Source organism: Colias croceus, chromosome 5, assembly GCF_905220415.1.
Source record: "Colias croceus chromosome 5, ilColCroc2.1".
NCBI lineage: Eukaryota > Metazoa > Arthropoda > Insecta > Lepidoptera > Pieridae > Colias > Colias croceus.
In genome coordinates, this window is record NC_059541.1 from 297,705 (window position 1) to 316,052 (window position 18,348).

The 18,348-nt window shown below is 35.3% G+C and overlaps 2 protein-coding genes across 2 annotated transcripts in view; one reads left to right on the forward strand and one right to left on the reverse strand.

The window, feature by feature from the left end:
• Window positions 1-18,348, forward strand: part of LOC123692118 (uncharacterized protein KIAA0930 homolog) — a 52,394-nt gene that overhangs the window by 20,578 nt on the left and 13,468 nt on the right. Inside the window, exons 4-5 of the mRNA XM_045636763.1 lie at window positions 2,655-2,753; window positions 12,988-13,128. Coding sequence (XP_045492719.1) covers window positions 2,655-2,753; window positions 12,988-13,128 — 240 coding nt within the window. The remainder of the gene's footprint in view (window positions 1-2,654; window positions 2,754-12,987; window positions 13,129-18,348) is intronic.
• Window positions 1-18,348, reverse strand: part of LOC123692115 (phosphatidylcholine:ceramide cholinephosphotransferase 2-like) — an 83,587-nt gene that overhangs the window by 17,255 nt on the left and 47,984 nt on the right. The gene's annotated exons all lie outside the window — the stretch shown is intronic.

Sequence of the window (18,348 nt, forward strand, 5' to 3'; positions counted from 1 at the left end):
CTATCGTCTTGAAATGGGGGGGCGGTTCTCTTGACATTGTAATCACAATGTTAACGATGACGGTATCTTGTTCTGTGGTTATTTAAATGTTAAAGCTGATTGTATAGTCAATTTTAAGATGATATTATGAATAACATATCATATCGATAATATTTGAAAGAATAAATGCAATATCCTCAATGCAACATTTTCTTTTTATAAACTGTTGTATAATCGTGAATGAAAAAAATAAACACAGAATTTTTGAAATTTTGACGATAAAAAATTCATATCTCCACCCTTTCTTGTCATTAGCGACCAAAGTCTTTTGAAGAGAAGACATCTTTTAAGATTAATCACGTAACCATTTGTTGAATTCTAAAGTAAGGTGCGGCCCGGAAATTTATATTGTTGAGAGTAGTCATTGTAGACTTGTGGAAAACTCGGCTATTTTATGGCGATTTTATTGCTCCTGGTGACGTAACTCTACTCATAAATGTTTCTCGGCGCCTTCTTGTTACTCGGTACATTTAATGCACGTTTTATTAATATCCTGTAAGAGGGAGGATCTTCATTTTGTTAATGATCTGCAATATTTTATCTCAACATTAATTTAAACGATAGTAAATGGCCAACTGTATTTGCCAAGGATTTCGCACGGTTCCATCTCAGGTAAAGATCAAAGTGTAGGCTCCCTTCGTTCTCACAATATAAAGTGCATGAAGTCCCATTGTTGCGTCACGTCTTGTCACTTTTTTTATAAGGGTAAAAACATACTCAGCGGAATTCATCCGCTCCCACGATCGAGAGCTTTGGGCTAATTTTTGTATTTTATGTATAGTAGTGATGAGAATGTTGCAATTTGCGAAGTTGTTTAGCGTACAGACGCGTCGTTTGTGCGGATCGTTGCAGTGACGCCCAATTAAAGCTCAAACTTGTGTGGGAATGTCAATGTTCTCACGACGATAACAAAGGCGATTAGGTTAGTGATTTGCCACGTAATATTGTTTACGTGTCGCATAAATAGATCGGAATAGATAGCAACGTAACACCTTTCTAGAGCTATTTAAAACTATGTCATAGAGGACGTTAAACCCTGTCTGCATTATAAGTATGTCAGAAGTAGGTGTGAATTTTTTATTTTTAAAATACTCGACCATGAACCGTCTTTATCGATAAATTTATGAACAACAAAACGTTTCAGATAAAAACCAGCTGTTGCTTTGTTGTACTTCATTGTACGAGAAGTTATATATTAAACAAAGTGTTAAATTTCATAATCCAAAATTCTTCAACAATAACAGCATTATCCACCGTATTGATCTTCCATTTAGTAGGCCCTTTTTAATGTTGTAGTATCAAGTTATCAACGTTTTGCAGTAAACTAAAGATTACTTAAAAGTGAGCATTTTGCGAAAGTTGGTGAGCGTTACATGAGGTAGCGAGTTGATACATTTAGCAATATTTATAGACGGTAAATAACGTCTGCTTTCGCACCGCGCCGCCACGCTAACGTCCTCGCGTTTTATTATTTAGAAGACGGTGAGCCCGTGAGCCCGTAATACCGCTGAGTTATAAGCAATTCCGACTGTATTTGCCAATTTGTGCATATAATAACATCGAGACGGGAGTTCAAATTGCCAAAATTCATAAAGACAATGTTGTTTAGGCTTTCGCTTCACAGTACTTTACTGCTGGTTGTGGATGATGCAATTCGGAGTAAACCATTAGGCATCTGAATTTTTTTTAGATTGAATTCTTTAAAGTAATTATGCAACATTAGCATTGCTATTACTTCTTATAAATTAAACTTTATCTATGCTTTTCTAAGTTTATTTCTATTAGGTATAACGTATATCAATATCTTCGCTCGTATGAAGCAAATATTACATAGAAGTGGATTTCATCAATCAAACACTGTTGTTTTGTTTACGCATTGTTTTGATTCTCATTGGCGCGTTTTAGACCCATTGTTGTGTCGCTTTCAGGAGATGAAACGATACTTTTATATCGTTGAAATTATGTAGGTGGGCTATTATCGACGTTGTTGAAAGTTTTGTGTTTCCAGCGAACGTCAGAAAATTGCATTCGATACATTTAAAAGGTGATAATAAGGCTATTTTTAAACAGGTGTTTCTTGGTTATTATAGTAGCGATTGTAGCAATTTAAAAGCGATATTGTTAATGCACGTTTAATTGTTTGCTGGTAATTGTTTGCCAGCTCATTAGCATTATGTTTTGCTTGTGCAATGAGCAGCTTTGTGGAAATATTTCGTGAATCACGTATTGTGTCGCCGTAGAAATGGATCAGTGAAACAGATGTAAAAATGATACTGAGTTCATTATGAGCCTTGCCAACTTTTTTTACTTTAAATAAATTGGAGTCATTCACTTTTAGAATGATATCGCGGAAATTATTTATATAACTTTCTCGGTATTGTTTTCTGTTGTATTCTTAAGGAATTACTTTAAAAATGTAGTATACCTACTGCAATATTGGCTATTATTTATACAATTAATTTTCACTATACTGCCTTTTGATTTCACAGAATTTATAAACGTGATAAACTAGCTCTGTGATCACCTTACGATACATTATGACCAACACTAGAGAAATTGCCAACTAAATATTGAAAGCAAAACATCCTGATCTAATCGCTATTATCCCGATGCAGGTGTACGCGTCGCCGAGCCGGCGCAAGATGGACACGAAGGGGGAGGGGGAGGAGATGACGTACCCGCACATTTGCTTTATGGTCGACAACTTTGACGAGGTACCCGCATTTCCTTCATTTTATTGTGGTGATGTTTGAGCGATAGGCTAAGCATGGGTTATTAAAGATTAACCAAGCAATTGGTGGTATTTAATTAATGGGAATTAATTTTAAGGAATGTGATCGTTGTTTTTTATAGGTTCGTTTTAAGTTCTTAATTTAATTTCTTATTCTTAAATTTTGGTAATATGTATTGAATTTAAATTGATTTTTGTTAATAGCGTTAGAAGTTGTTATTATTGATAAGTAGATAATTTTATGACTACCTACGTAAGTTGAAACATTATGAATGAGCTAAGAAACTGGACAAGTCAGTTTTTAGCTACAATAAATTCAAATTTTGTTGATTATTCTGTGAGCGTACACACTTTTGTTCATGAACATGTACAAACAAACTTATGAGCAATTAAAAAGTTACAGTAAAGTTGGCAAAATTATTTAAACTCTCGTTGAGAACTGCGTGTGCTAATGTTTGTTTGAATTTATGCCAATATTGACAAAGGCTGTTTGTTTTTCACTACACTACACCTACAGCCGAGTTTTGTTCCAAAATAATTTATACTAAGACTTCCGTCCTGGATGAAATATTTTCTTATACTGGTAGTTCGCGAATATAATTTATATTTATTAATATGTGTCAGCTAAGACGATTTATTTTACACTTACAGATTAATCGTTACTGTTTAAACACGTTATCAATGCTTTCAAAAATTTGCCAAGATAAACATTCCTTAAATACAACTTGTTATTCTGGCTAACCTTTGATGTATGGCTCGGTGAAGAAAAATCCGTTTATTCACCGAGTTAAAGGCTAATTGTAAACTATCACATTATGGTACATTTACTAAGTTTATTAACTCCTGGATCGTGCGGCTTTGAAGTTTTTAATGCGGATTCTGCGGGTATTTCCCGGAACAATGATTTTATAGGTACATTAAGCAGACGAGAGTAGCAAGATGTATGGGTGTAATTTATATGCACTTTATCTTTGAAAAGGAATTGGTGTGCACTTTATTAGTTTTTTAATGTTATGTATTTCTTAGTAAGTTGGATTTATTGGTTAAAAAAATATACTACGTGTACTTAATTTCGTACATATTATAAATTTTAAGTGTTTCTTTGTTTAATATATCTCATTAAACAAGGAAATCCTCAGGAAATTATACTTTGTTTTTAACGTTTCTTTGAAAATCATTATTATCTAAGTTACATAAGTAAAATGAAAATGCCTCTCAATTACGTTAAGCTTTCATAGATGCAGTGGAGTGTTTCAGAAGTGCCATTCATATTAAGTATCACTCTAATTAATTCTATTTTTAGAGGCAATTGATTCGAGGAACTAGATAAGTTTTGTACGTGGGCACAGTATGCGAGACGAATACGGTCACACTCGTACCGGGGTACTTGGAACCAAATTCTTACACTAATTAAGGATTTATCATTGAGTTAGTATGAATTTGTTTCGAATTAGACCTTTAAGGTCCTCCTTTTCGACCTCTAGAAAAGGACAGAACCCATACACAATTATTTTATGTGTGCATCACATCTTCATCGCATAACCTTTTTGTTTATTTATTGGCGTATAATCACGAGGCATTTGGTTTCCTTATTTCTCCTACACTACCATAAAAAGAAACGTATAATCGAATAGAGAGGTGAAAACTTTACAGCATGCATAAAGATCGATCTCAGATGTGATTGAAGTGCCGCTTTTTATTCCTGCGATCGCGAGTGCATTTCATAGATTAGAAACCCGGTGGCTTCGTGCCAACGTCGCGAAACGTTGGTTTCTCTAATCAAATTAAAAGTAATGCTAATAGGAGAGGCGTAATGAAGCCGTTTCTGTTGATTTTGGTATTGTTCAAGTATAATAGCTCTTTGTTCCTCGAATGCTATGGAGCTGCATAGACATTATTGTTTGCGCCAGTTCATTAAAACTTTATAGTCAAGTCGTTTTTCTCGTCTTAACTAAATTCAATTAAATTATGTAAACTCTTAACTCATAAGTTGCGTTTAAAAATTGCGAGCAATAATTTCTACAGTCACCTTCTGAATTCAGTTACCTGCAACTTGAGTGAATGCAATGATGATGCTTGATGTACTGCAAATGCAAGAAATTTTGGCAATTCTTTATGTTTGACAAATTTGGAAAATTTGCTTGGCATGGGTCATGGGTAGTGAGAAGCACGAATATAATATTCTTTATGGTATAAAATAAAACTTTGGTTGAAATTTTTTTTTCGTTAAAACACCCTTGGAAATATTGAAATTGGTTTTGTGTTAAGTAAACGATGCATTAGGCGTCGGAATAAATCTCATACGAAGCCGTCGTCTACACGTAAAGATAAATAATTTTGGAGAGCCGAGTTGGATAGGCCTTGGATACAAAACTGTTTGTTTACTTTTCAACTAGATTCGTATAGATCGTTTGTTTTTAGTATAATAAGAACAGTGTATTAGCTCTAGATATATCGCGAGATGATACACGTGTGTATAAAATTTCACAAGACACAAAAAATTACATGCAACTGGAATTCTGCAATCGCTGTGCTGCAGGCGAATGTGGAACAGTTAAATAACGGTATGTGTGCGTATCTGATGCACTTTGGTGTGAAATGACAGTATGTGATACTAACATATTATTTACAAACTAATAAGGTCAAATAGATGTGGTCATTGCTTGAAACTTTGTTAAAGTAAAACATTAGTAAATACATAAGAAATAAAGATAAAAATACAGTTAGAAAGAAAGTGTCATGCAATTTGTTTGGCCCAAAATGCAAATTTGCTTTTAAGATAACCCAAATTTTGGAAAAGAATTTATTTTATTCAGTTTTAGAAATACTTTAAGTATTCTCTTTTAAAAATTTTCGGATATAAAATACATATACTGAATTAAAGTAAAAGCAGTATTGCAATAGAAAATCGAATACAAAGTCGTCGGTGCATTCAGATATCAATAAACGTCGCGAGCTCAGTCTGGCCCAGTGGAGCGCGGCGCACGAACCAAAATGCTTTTACTGATATGCCTTTCTTTGCATTCATACCATCCATTCGCTTTATGTGTAGTATAATATCATTGGATTTACATGAATCGAGATCAGATTTGTATAGATTATTATCAGGATTGAGAGCGAGGTCTTTAACTGAAACAATATAACAAAGGCTTGCTGATAATTTAGTAGAAAGTGATAGCAGAAACTGATGCCTCTGGATACGCATAATATTGACAATGCTCCAGTTTTTTTGTAGATTACGTATAGATCTGTATAAAAGAACCGACTGTTTACGTTTTGCTATTGTTGTTACGTTTCTTGAAACTGAAAAAGAAAATTGTCAAGACTTAATAGTTTAGTAAAGCATTAATTCAACGCTAACAGAAAGAAAAATAAAATATCGTTCTCGTTCTTCAATTTAAATTAAAAGAACTACGCAAAGAGTTTCTAGAAAATTGTGGATCAATCAATTAAATTTCACAAGTTTCCAATGAACTCCATGACTGTGGGAGTAGTCTGTACGGCTTCTCGCCACAATCCCATTAGCGAACTTCTTGAGCGCGGTCCGGTATTGCTTCCTCTATAATACGATAATGTGAATTAGCATCGTGTTTTATTTAACAGGATAAACGTTAATCTTATATTACATCCGTATCGGGTTGATAAAAATTGGCAAAAAAGTCGCTTATCAGAGTTGGGATTCATATCATGTCAGATTTGACATTCATTGATTGGAATTTTATGAGAGGAATTTTTGAGTTCACCCATGGTCCAAACAATTATAGTTACCGAATTTCATGTCTTTTTTGGAAAAACAATCCAGAGCAGTGCCCTGTGTCACATATTATGGTCACATATGTGACCTTCAATTTATTGTCAGTATGGAAAATAAATATTACGAAGTGTATAATATTCTACATAATAATTAAATTTATATACTTTAGACTTTGAAATGTGTCGCTACGAAGCTTATAACCTTGAAAGATATCTAACATATAATAATAATTTGACTATCTTTATATTTAACATTTAATTACCACCGATAGCGACGAAAGAACAACGGTTTATTTTAAGCTTTTGATTTCGAAATCAAATTCCAAGTGTTCTTATATAATGTTGTGTAAATGTATGTTATTTTTTGAAAGTAAAGGGCTGTTCTACTTGACCGCTTAAAGACAAGCTTTGTTGCAGCGATCGCGATCCGTTGTGATACAGCTATCGGGCCTGATAATGATACGATACTTGTAACGTTTTTAATTCTATTTTATCTTGTTTTGATAGTCTGTTTTCCATGTGACTGAATATATTATATTGGTTTATTTTGATAGTTGCAAATAATGCTAATTCTGATAATAAAATGTTTTCCTCTGGGCAATCTTACGGGAATTGGTGTTGCACTAGAATCTTAGATTTATGCTCCAATCGTAATATGTACTCGTAATCGAAGAATCTCTAAAAATTATTATTTTTATTTTTACCTTACTAGCACTTGACTTTATATCTTATTCAAGCCATTCTGAATAAATAAAAATTGCGGCCACATCGCTTAGCATATCATAATTCCAAATGCCAATCGAATAGAAAACGGAGGTTTAATTTGCTTTATCAAGATTAACATTCTGTGTTAGTCGAGTGGAAATCAATTTGTAAACATTTCAGTTGTGGTTGTACGCATTAGTCAGTATTTTCCGTATTTCTTCTGTCTATTTTGAGATGATGTGACGCAACCGCATAAACATCCCAGTACCACGGAGCAAGTCATAGTTAACCAAACGTGTTTTATATTAATTGCTAGCTAGCTAGTATCTTCTCGGAATGAACATACCTAAGGGCCATTCTGTTCCGTATCGTCTTAGAATGCCTCTTGGCTGTTTGTTGAATGTATCTTAATAAATGATAGAAATAAATAACTACTTTGAGTCGAGTTCGTATTTCCACTGATTATTTTATATTCGTTGTTTTACCTGTTCATCTAATGTATTCCAATGAAGGCCGTTTACATTTAGTTATTAATCTCGTATATATTACGTAGGCACTTAGAAGGATTATTGTGGCACAACATGTTTCCTATGTCACCGCGCGTCGTCGACCGCTCGGCGGCCGGTGCGTGCCGAGTGCGCGTCGGTGCACACGCACCGGGCACTCCGCTCCGCACTCTACCACAGAATAATAACTAGTAGCTAGCTAACTCTACTTGAAATTCGGAACTCGTACTAGCACTACTCATGTCGTGTGCTTTCATCACACGCTCGTATTGTAGTAAACCATCAATGAACTTCTATATGATAAACAGTTACCGCTTCCTTGCACGACTGTATTACTGATCGTTGAATGTAAACAATTAAGTTTCGATGTTTTCATATTTGGTATCGATGAGAAACCCTGCGATTGTAGTAACTCGTTTATTAATGACAGTTAAAGGTCAAGTAACGTAAACAAGTTTATGAATCTATCGGCATCTCGAACTTTCTGTGACTATTTTATGGGTGCGGTGTGAAGAATAACTGTTTAATATGGAAATGCAAACAGCAAGTTCAGCTTAAAACGTGAACTTATTTTTTTTTATATTTTCTTGAAATAATATACTGACTTATTTAGGTCTGAGACTGAGGTGCTTTGGTTTAATAAATACCTACATTCAAGAGATCTAATAAGAAAGAGCGAATTATGAAAATTTATTCGTTAATTAAAAATATGTAGCAATAATGTATGTACAACGATAATAATAACACAATAAAATATATATAGTTAATAAATAATATCTTGTGAAAGATAATCCCAGAATGATAAAATTCCACTTCATTAGAGTGTTATACACAATGTAGTCCGCTTTTGATTATACATTATGACTTGCTGATGTTAATATTAAAATGTGATCCAAGAACTACTTAAAATATCCTTTTTGTATGTAAATATGTAATTAGTTTCATAATAAGAGCATGTGAACGTTGCATGATTATTAAAAATTTAATTTTGTGTCAAAAAATGCTCTTGAATTTGTTAATTTCACATCCTGTTTTTCATAGTAATATCCGAATGCTAAAACGTAAACAAATTCGAGGCTCTAAAAGAGATTTTTATTTAAAAATAAAGCTTTTGAGGGTTTCAAAAATACTTGAATGTACTTCAAAGCGACACTGATAGCGAGAGCCTTAGCAGCTGCTTCAATGGAATAATTTTTGAGCATTCCACAAAAAGTCTTTTACGGTGGAAATATTTTGTGCGAAATGTGACTTTCAATCATTGACACGGTGTGGAGTGTTGTTGACGCAAATTGATTGTCGCGCGTCACGTGGCGACCAATGTGTAACCAATGGACCGGTCTGTCGCCCCCGAGCTTATCTTTTTGCTAATTATTTTGCAGATAGCACATATTTTTGTTTGTCGCATCTATTTCATATATTTGCCATTCGTTTTTGTTTACGAGCCTGTTCTGGCGCCATGATTTTCTGTTGGATTTTATTTTCTATCCTAAAATGTTATGAAATATAATAATTGATTGTTTAAACAGACGTGAACTTTTAACATTTACTATACTTATTCAATACATTTTACAACGTATTGTTAAGTCTTATTTAAATTCTGCTTCAATAGGATTATCAGTATTATCTTCATAAATTCAGCAATAAATATTATTTACGACGCCTGTATTTACGATAAGATCTATCAACTTAGATCAACTACACATGAATGATCATCCTTGATCAATTTCATTTCTTGGTAACATAATGTATTGTCTACGGGACTGTCTCGTAGTATTTCGTTCCACTTGGCAATAGCGGGCGCTTGGAGTAACTCCAGCCGGCCCACTACCCCTAATTGTTAATTGATCGTTTCAGTGTTTACACTAGGCCTATAAATAGCGATCGTGGCCCGAATAGCCCTCTTAATGTTTTCTGGAGACTTGGATTTGTAAATTTTCTGAGCATATTTTTGGAGCATTTCATTCGTCATATTATTTGACAATTATCCAGCTTAATTTAAAAATGTGGCTACGTCATTAGTTTAAATTATAAGATGTGATTCTGTTTTGGGACTCGGAGGCCATTTTTGTTTGAAATTTATTACCTCGCTCAAACCCACGCACTTCTCACGAGTTGGTTTGAAAGCGTGGGCTGGTTTGTTTGCTTTGTTGGGACATCCCGGACATCTAATGGAATTGTTGTACTTTTGTTACAATTAAACAGTTCTTAATGTATATGTAATTACATCTTCCATTTATGTATCAAACATATTTCTGTAAAACAATTTGTTCTCAGTTATATAGTGACACAACTTTAGCATATCATCTAGGAATTTTCTATGCATCATCGGTTTGAAATAGCATATATCCTTCATTATAATATATTGTTTACAAATAAATCTCACAGCAATTCACAAAATATTCCGCTGTATACGGGATTATGTCACTCAGTCTGGTCGAATATAATTATAAGTAACAGATAAGCATGTAGGTAAGAATGACTCAAATTACAAAATAATTAGTAATATACGCCTTGAATGTCATTGATAGCTTGCATGATGGTCGGGCCAGAGGGATTACTGAGTCGCTAATTAAAATTCACGTGACGTATTTCAACCAACTTTTATACCTAAGGGCTTTGAAATTATCATTTACAATGTGAACGCGAAATTTTTAAATTAAATTTTTAAATAATATATTTTTTTCGGTGTCATGGTACTTACTGGCTTTCTAAGTAAATAAAACTGTTAACCAAATATAAATTTAAAAACTAAAATTTTTCAACTGTTAACCAATTAAGGCGATGATGTTTGATAATATCGAAGTGACTGATTAATATAGGTAATAATTGTAATGATTGTCTGTTAAATCAACATAATGATTACTAAAAAAATATTTATTCAGTGGTACCAATTACTCTGATTCATTAGTGCTTTGTGTGTTCCTAAGCTGATTACAATTAGCGGATGCTGGAACACGAATTAAGGCCGATTAGCAATAACATTACCTCTTGTTTGTTCAGCAGCATCCATATCGTTAAATACAATTAGATATTAGTAATGAGTTTCCGGGAATCAGTGGACACTGCATAAGATGTAAGATGAATCACGTTGTGACGCAGAGGGTAAAATTATCCGTGACGCGGCGCGTTATCAGACGCCGCTATTGAAAACAAACAACGTTTGTTTGGATGTGTGCCCGGAGCGTGCATGTACCCGCATCGAGATTCGATTTGTGCGATGTTTCGCGTGGTAGTGCCAGGATTTGGGAATACTGCACGTTTATTTACGAAAAAAGTTCACATTTTTTGGTAGGGTCACTATTTTTGTATCTTGTTAATTATTATTGTCTCTTTTAGTTTCGAATCATTAAGAAAAAATTTGTAATAGGTACGTTTTTGTATAGTCATATGAATGAATCTCATACGATAATGTACGTTGAAAAGAACGACGTTTTCTCCACATATACATTCGACATTTCGTACAGCGATGATAAATTGCGGCTAATCCCACTCGTAAGCGATTATTCTGCACGTCTTGACTATCTCGCGAGTCGTGACCCAGTTCTTCGCGATACCTCATAATATGTTTCCCGAGCTATGGGGAGGATTGTAACTTTTACGTTTTGTAAGTACTACAGTTAACATTGGCAGAGTTAATAAATCAAACGTTTGTCGTCTGTGATTCATTACCAACTATTGTGAGCATCTATTGAGCTGCGCTGTTATCTGCGAGGCAATCTTCCGCGTTACGTTACATGAGACCTTGTCTAGCTTTGTGCTGATAAAGGTAACTAGAAGCGTAATAAGTAAATAATTAAAATACTATATCATTAATAGTATTAACAACGGATGTATGTGTAATACGATGCAGACTGCATTTGAGTCATAATGCTGCAGTAGATAATATAGTCCATGGATAGACGAAAGTATCATTTAGTGTTAGTATTTTCTTCCACTAAGATTGTATTTTTTGTAAATATTGTTTATGTCTGAGAGAGCAGAGTGCTAACATTTTCGCTAGTTTTATCGCATTCGCTTTTTATTGCAATATGAAACAAGTGGAAATATTTCGGCTCGGATGTTGCGCTGATAGAGAGTCTTATCTCGTCAAGATTGAGCGCGTGCACGTTGATAACAAGAGCACATATGTTTTACATCTATTGTTATTCTGCAACGATACTTTGTATTTTTTTATACTCTTACCAAACGATTATAAAATCTACAATGCATTTTACGAACATTGAGGTTTTTCATGTACACATAAAGCATTTGCGATTCTAGAACTTTCTATGTCTACGGAAAAACAACTCATCGCGTATCGTCTAACAAAGACAGTTTCATTGTAAATCAAATAGCTTCAATTTAAAATGATTGTGCCGTTGTAAGGTAACGCCGTACATCATCGTATGGCAGATACGTTTTGCCAAGTAATGTTAGGACGCGATCTGCCAACACCTCAATTTCATGCAAACGCTTGGCATTTTGGCATGAAATTACATTTGTCTGAAAATTTAAGAATGTATGCTGTTTCGTATTATAAAGGAGTAGAATTGTTTTCTGGAAGTAGAGGAACGAAACTGTGCAGTTATTTATAAATTTCATTATACATATTTTAATGGTATTGTCTTTTATATATGTTGACGCGCCTTTAAATTGTATCACACTGATAATTTTGATCATATTATAATGGAAATCGTTATACTTAATATAAGATTATGATATTTTTGTTGCTTTGTGCTGTTTAAACGTAAAACGAGCAAATTATTATAATATTATGTTTTTGCTAATAATCTTTATACATTTGTAAAATTACGAGTCATCGTATGGTACTTAATTACATGAATACAGTAAAAATGTAAATTACTGCATGTTTTCTTGGAAGCATTGTATTCAAAGTTCAATGCAATCGTTTCGTTTTTAACACGAATTTATATCAAACATTATTTTCTCGTGACTGAAGAACTGTAAAAATAACGATTTGTCTGCATATAAAAGTTTCTCCTGCTATAAAAAAAAAATTGTTTAAGGACTGTGGGTGAAATTTCCAGATCATTTCTATGGCATTTCACTTGACCATCTGTTAGGAGGATATTACCTCAAACACGTATCCTTAGTTCCTACAATTGTTATTCTTGAGTGTGTCTTTACAGCAGATCTCAATGGTATGCTAAGTATGAAGGTTTGAACGATATGTTATATGGCTTGTATAATGTGTATATTAAATAAAGTGTGGTTTATACCAAGTTTGAGTGTTCAATTTGTATGTACTTGCAGGTGTTCTGCGACATAGTGGTGCGCGACGGCGAGATGGTGTGCGTGGAGCTCGTGGCGCGCGGGCGCGGGTGCGCCGCGCAGGCGGTCATCTTCCTCGGCTCCATACGGTACGACGCGCTCACCCGGGTGTACGACGCGAGGGTGAGTACACGACACACGTTATGTGAGGAAAGAATCATCATATCAAGGAGAAGACAGTCCGCCAATGCAAAGACATGCTTGTTGGAAAATTGCCGCGAACGCGAATGTTACTCAAATCGAAAATATGACATGACAAAGTGCTCACTCGGCCGAGGTAGACTGACGTGTGCTGTTACTTTCCTGGGTCGAGCCACGTTGACGGAGCTGCTTCACGCAGTTATTGCTTCGCGTGGCTGCTTATTGATTATATATAGTCTATCTATATTTTTTACACAGGTTTCCTAAAAGTTACTCGCGTTTAGTTTGGGCTAATTTTTTCCGTGTAATCTCACGTTACTGATCATAATCATTTGATCTGAAATACACGTGCAAAAAATAATTTTCTTGTTACATGACTGCGTAATTGATACTATGACGAGATATTTGTTCCGCCATTTTGTACTATTTTGTAAAATTTAAATAGCTACTTAGTACCTAGTGAGAAAAATGATTGTAATTAAAATAGAATCGACTGCATTATCGGACTCAAGGACTCCGCGCTTGACTAGCGCTGGCGTGATTGTGCCGGCTTTCAGCCGAACGTTCGTTATTCTACACTAATTGTATATTGTACATTGTTCGATTGATTAAATAATTTCTCAAATGTATGTTTTAGTTTTTTAGTGTGTTTTTGCTTAAACGAATTTCTTCAAGTTATCGCACGGCATACGTTCTCAACACGATGTTGGTCAAATATTTTAGATTTCCATCAAAATTTTTAGTTCAATATATATTATATTTTAAATATCGGATTGATGAACACTGCAGAATTTCTATCCGTTTTTCACAAATGACAAATAATATATTTTTTGTTGTTAAAAATGATAATTTCTCAAATGTTAAACCAGAATTAACAATGAGAACGGAACAATAAAACGCAAATAAGCATTTTCACAATCTATTGCGATTGTACTTTTGTTCCGTAGCTCGGTCGCGGTGTTCTCCGGTTCCACTGTTACGTTTTCGTTTTAATATTTGCGATATTACTCGCACATTTTCTGACTTTTTTAATTACAGCCGCGAATCGTTCACATTGCAATGGTTTTGCTATGCGAACTGTTGATGACCCAAACCTTAAATCAGTATTTGCGGAAAATAGACACAAAAATGAAATCGCCAGATAGTTAAATAAACATTTACAAAAAATTGGTATCATCATTGGATAATTTACAATAAAATATCGTTTAGATAAGTTGAGGATAAATTTGAGACTGTTGCTTGGAAAATTATTCATTCTGTAAAAAAATAATACCTAATGTTCCAAAAGTGTAGTTAACCATATTATTATGGTTAATACTTACTTCTTTGAAAACGCACGTTTAACTGAAAACGAAGATTACATACATAGTGAGACCATAAAATCTATTTATTACCACAATAACATCATTTGGAAATACCATTACGTCAAGATGTAAATGTATATGCATGGATAAACTATGTTCCTTTACAAGCTTAAAATTAGTCGAAATAGGAAGGAAGTGACGCCTAATTGCAATGTACGGTGTTACAAGGCAGCACTAGCCTTGTGCGCTAACTTGCAGAATACTTATTTGGAGTTTTTTTGTCTTATTTGTTAAATGACTAAAACGCAGGTCGTAGTTCAAGTACATAGTAATAACGGGGGATCAAAACTTGGTAGGTAAATTATTGCAATTTATTTTAGTAGGTAAGTAATTTGTTTCGTTCAAGGATTTTATTTAGCTTCCTAAATATCCCAATCCATTCTATTATTAAGTGGTAGCTTCTAGCTTGGTTGCCAGTACTATAACTACAAGTAAAAGGTTGCATGACGCGGTACGTTCAAAGATATATCTTATCAAATATATTTTTTTTTTTTTTTTGATGTCACAAATCTGCAATCAGTCAAACAACTATAATCAGATAGGTTGAGTTTATTTGGACGATTGGACGAAGGTAAGGCCAGTGCCTTAGTTCGTCTTAATAAGGAAGCACATCAGCTCTCTTCAATCTGTGTATACTTTTAGGCTGTAAAAGTATGTGTGATAATGGGTTTGGGTGTGATGTCAAACGATCTTTGTATTTAGCTGTATAGCGTTTTGCTTCATCAGTGACTGTGGGCATTTCCAGATATTCGTGGATTTCTGAATTGCGGGCGTACCATGGAGCAGCTGATATCGTTCTTAGAATATTGTTCTGTGTTCTTTGAAGGCAGTTTATATTGGATTTGCTGGCCGATGACCACAACTGAATACCGTAAGTCCAAATCGGTTTAATCACCGAGCAGTAAACTCTCAGTTTATTGCTCAGGGATAGGGTCGATTGCCTCCCGAGAAGCCAAAGTAAGTTTCTGAATCGAAAATTTACTTCATTTCGCTTATTTTTTATGTGTTCCCTCCATGTCATCCTTCTGTCCAGATAGAACCCCAGGTATTTGACACAGGTTGATTGTGGTAAGCTGTTGTTACCTAATTTGGGCGCTGAGCAGTTCTCGCGTCGCAAGGTGAACGTTATGTGATGAGATTTTGGGACGCTAGCTTTAATACGCCACTTATTAAGCCACTCATTTGTGTAATCGAGTTGAACTTGTAGTAAATTAGTCGCCTCCTCTGGGTTGGTGTTACAGGCGAGGAATGCTGCATCATCAGCATATGTTGCCACCGTTACATTAGGCAGCTGGGGAAGATCGCTAGTAAATATGTTATATAATGTAGGACCAAGAACCGATCCTTGGGGTACTCCGGCATAGCAGCTATGTAGAGCAGATCTGGCATCTCCATATTTTACTCTAAACATTCTTTCACTGAGGTATGAGGCTAGTAAAGGATAGAAGGTATGCGGAATACTTTTTTTTATTTTGTATAGTAACCCTTTATGCCAGACTCGATCGAAAGCTTGTTGGATGTCTAGGAAAACAGCCGAGCAATATTCTTTTTTCTCTAGACAGTGTCGCACAGTGTGGTAGACTCTATGTACTTGTTCTATGGTCGAGTGTTTCCTTCGAAAACCGAACTGGTGGTCAGGTATGACTTGGTCAGAGTCTATAAATGGGCGTAACCGAGTAAGAGTAATCTTTTCCCATAATTTACTTAAGATCGGAGTTAGGCTAATCGGACGATGAGATGAGGCATCGTTGACTGGCTTTCCGGGTTTGTGTATCATAACTACTTCTGATATTTTCCAGATTGTAGGTACATGAGATGTTCTGAATATTGCATTAAAAAGAGATGTCAAAAAGACGATGCACTTTCTAGGAAGCTCTTTGATTACCTTCGGAGTAATCATGTCAAAGCCAGGAGCCTTCTTTGAGTCCAAGTCGGCGATTTCTTTCAGTAGTTCCCGTGGAGAAGTCGGTTTTATTGGTAAAGATAATTGTAGATCTTGATTTAGAACACGATCTATTTCAGGGTCTTCAGGGTTTACTGCTTCATTAGGCTTAAACACTTCAGTGAGATAATTAGCGAAGGTCTCAGCTTTTTCTGCGTCTGTTCGAGCCCAAGTGTTTCCGTTCCTAATTGGAGGAGAACACTGTTGGGGCTGAGGTAAGTTCTTGGTGGCCTTCCAGAGGGAGTGTATTCCATGAGCGTTAGGTGACATTTTTTCTAGTCTTTGTTTGACAGAATCATTTGCAGTTACATGAAGGAGGTTTTTAAGATCCTTAATAGCTTTGTTTAGGAGTTTCTTATCTTCGCTATTACGGGAAAGCTGCCAAACCCTACGAAGGCGACGCTTTTCACTTATTCTTTCGCGTAATTCAAGTGGAATCAAAGTATTGACATGTGACTCTTTCAATATAGGAGTGCTTAGCCACGCTGCCACTTGAATCAAATTTGTTATGTATAGAGATGCATTTTCTACGTCTTCAGCAGTTTTAAGTGGAAGCTTGAGAATAATATTGTCCTCTAGATGTTTTCGGAAGCAGTTCCAGTCTGTTTTTACATTGGTTAAATACGAGCTCTGGGTATCTCGGAATAAGGCAGTCGAACCCACAGTCAACAGTACTGGTGTGTGATCAGAAGATCCATCTAGGCTTGTCTCGATATGAGTATTCTGTTGACATATACCTTTTGTTATAAAGAAGTCCAGAAGATCGGGTGTTTTATTGATATCAGTGGGCCAGTATGTAGGTTCTCCAGTCGACATAGTGAGCAAATGGTTGGCTTCGACACTATTTTTCAATTCCCTGCCTCGGGGAGTTATCAGTCTCGATCCCCAGTACGAGTGCTTCGCGTTCCAGTCACCGCCAGCTATGAAGCGTTTTCCCAATCCTTTGAAGAATTGAGTAAACAAATTCTCTTTAACAATATGACGGGGAGGACAGTATATGGCTGTGAGATTTAGTGGTCCAATTTGGTCATTTATCTGTATGGTTGTAGCTTGCACATAGTTGGTTTTATACGGTCTGAGTAGGCAATGCTTTATATTATCCCTAATTACTATTGCAGTTCCAGCATGTGCTCCGCCATCGGGGTGCGAAGTAAAATACACACAGTATCCCCGAATGCAAATTCGCGATCTGGCCGTAGTGTGCGATTCTGATATAAGACAGACATCGAGCTTGTTGGTTTTCATGATGATCTCAAGTTCTTTAGTATTAGGAGCAAGTCCATTGATATTCCACGTGGCAATGCGTAGACAAGTCATTTTGAAAGTTTGGATATTAGGGTGGTTATAAGCCCTACGAGCGAGCCTATTTGTTGAATTAAGAGATCCATTTTCTCATTTTCATTCAAATATATCTTCTAATATAGAATTAGATTGTTGGTTTGTTGAAGAATTTTGTAGGGGGTGTGATCTTCCTTTAACGACATCAGCGTATGTGTTATTTGGGTTAGTACTAGATTTCTCAGATTCCAGGTTTTGGACAGTGGGTATACCAGCTAGGTTTATCTTTTCTTTTGGTTTTTCTTGGGAGGGAAATTTTGACTTAAGGGTAGGGATTTTGTTCCTGCGGGCTACTATTTCTTTATATATTTGGCAGCCTTTGTAGTTTGCGGGGTGATCACAGGAGCATAAGGCGCACTTAGCTGGAGTAGTCCTATCTTTCTTTTTGCATTCTGAAGTTTTATGGCCTTCACCACATTTCACACATCTAAACGGTCTCATGCAGTTATTTTTTGAATGACCGTATTGTTGGCAGCGTTGACATTGAACAATAAACTTTGATTTTCGGTGATCTTCGATTTTGACTTTTTGTTGGGCAATATATTTAATGTTTTTTAC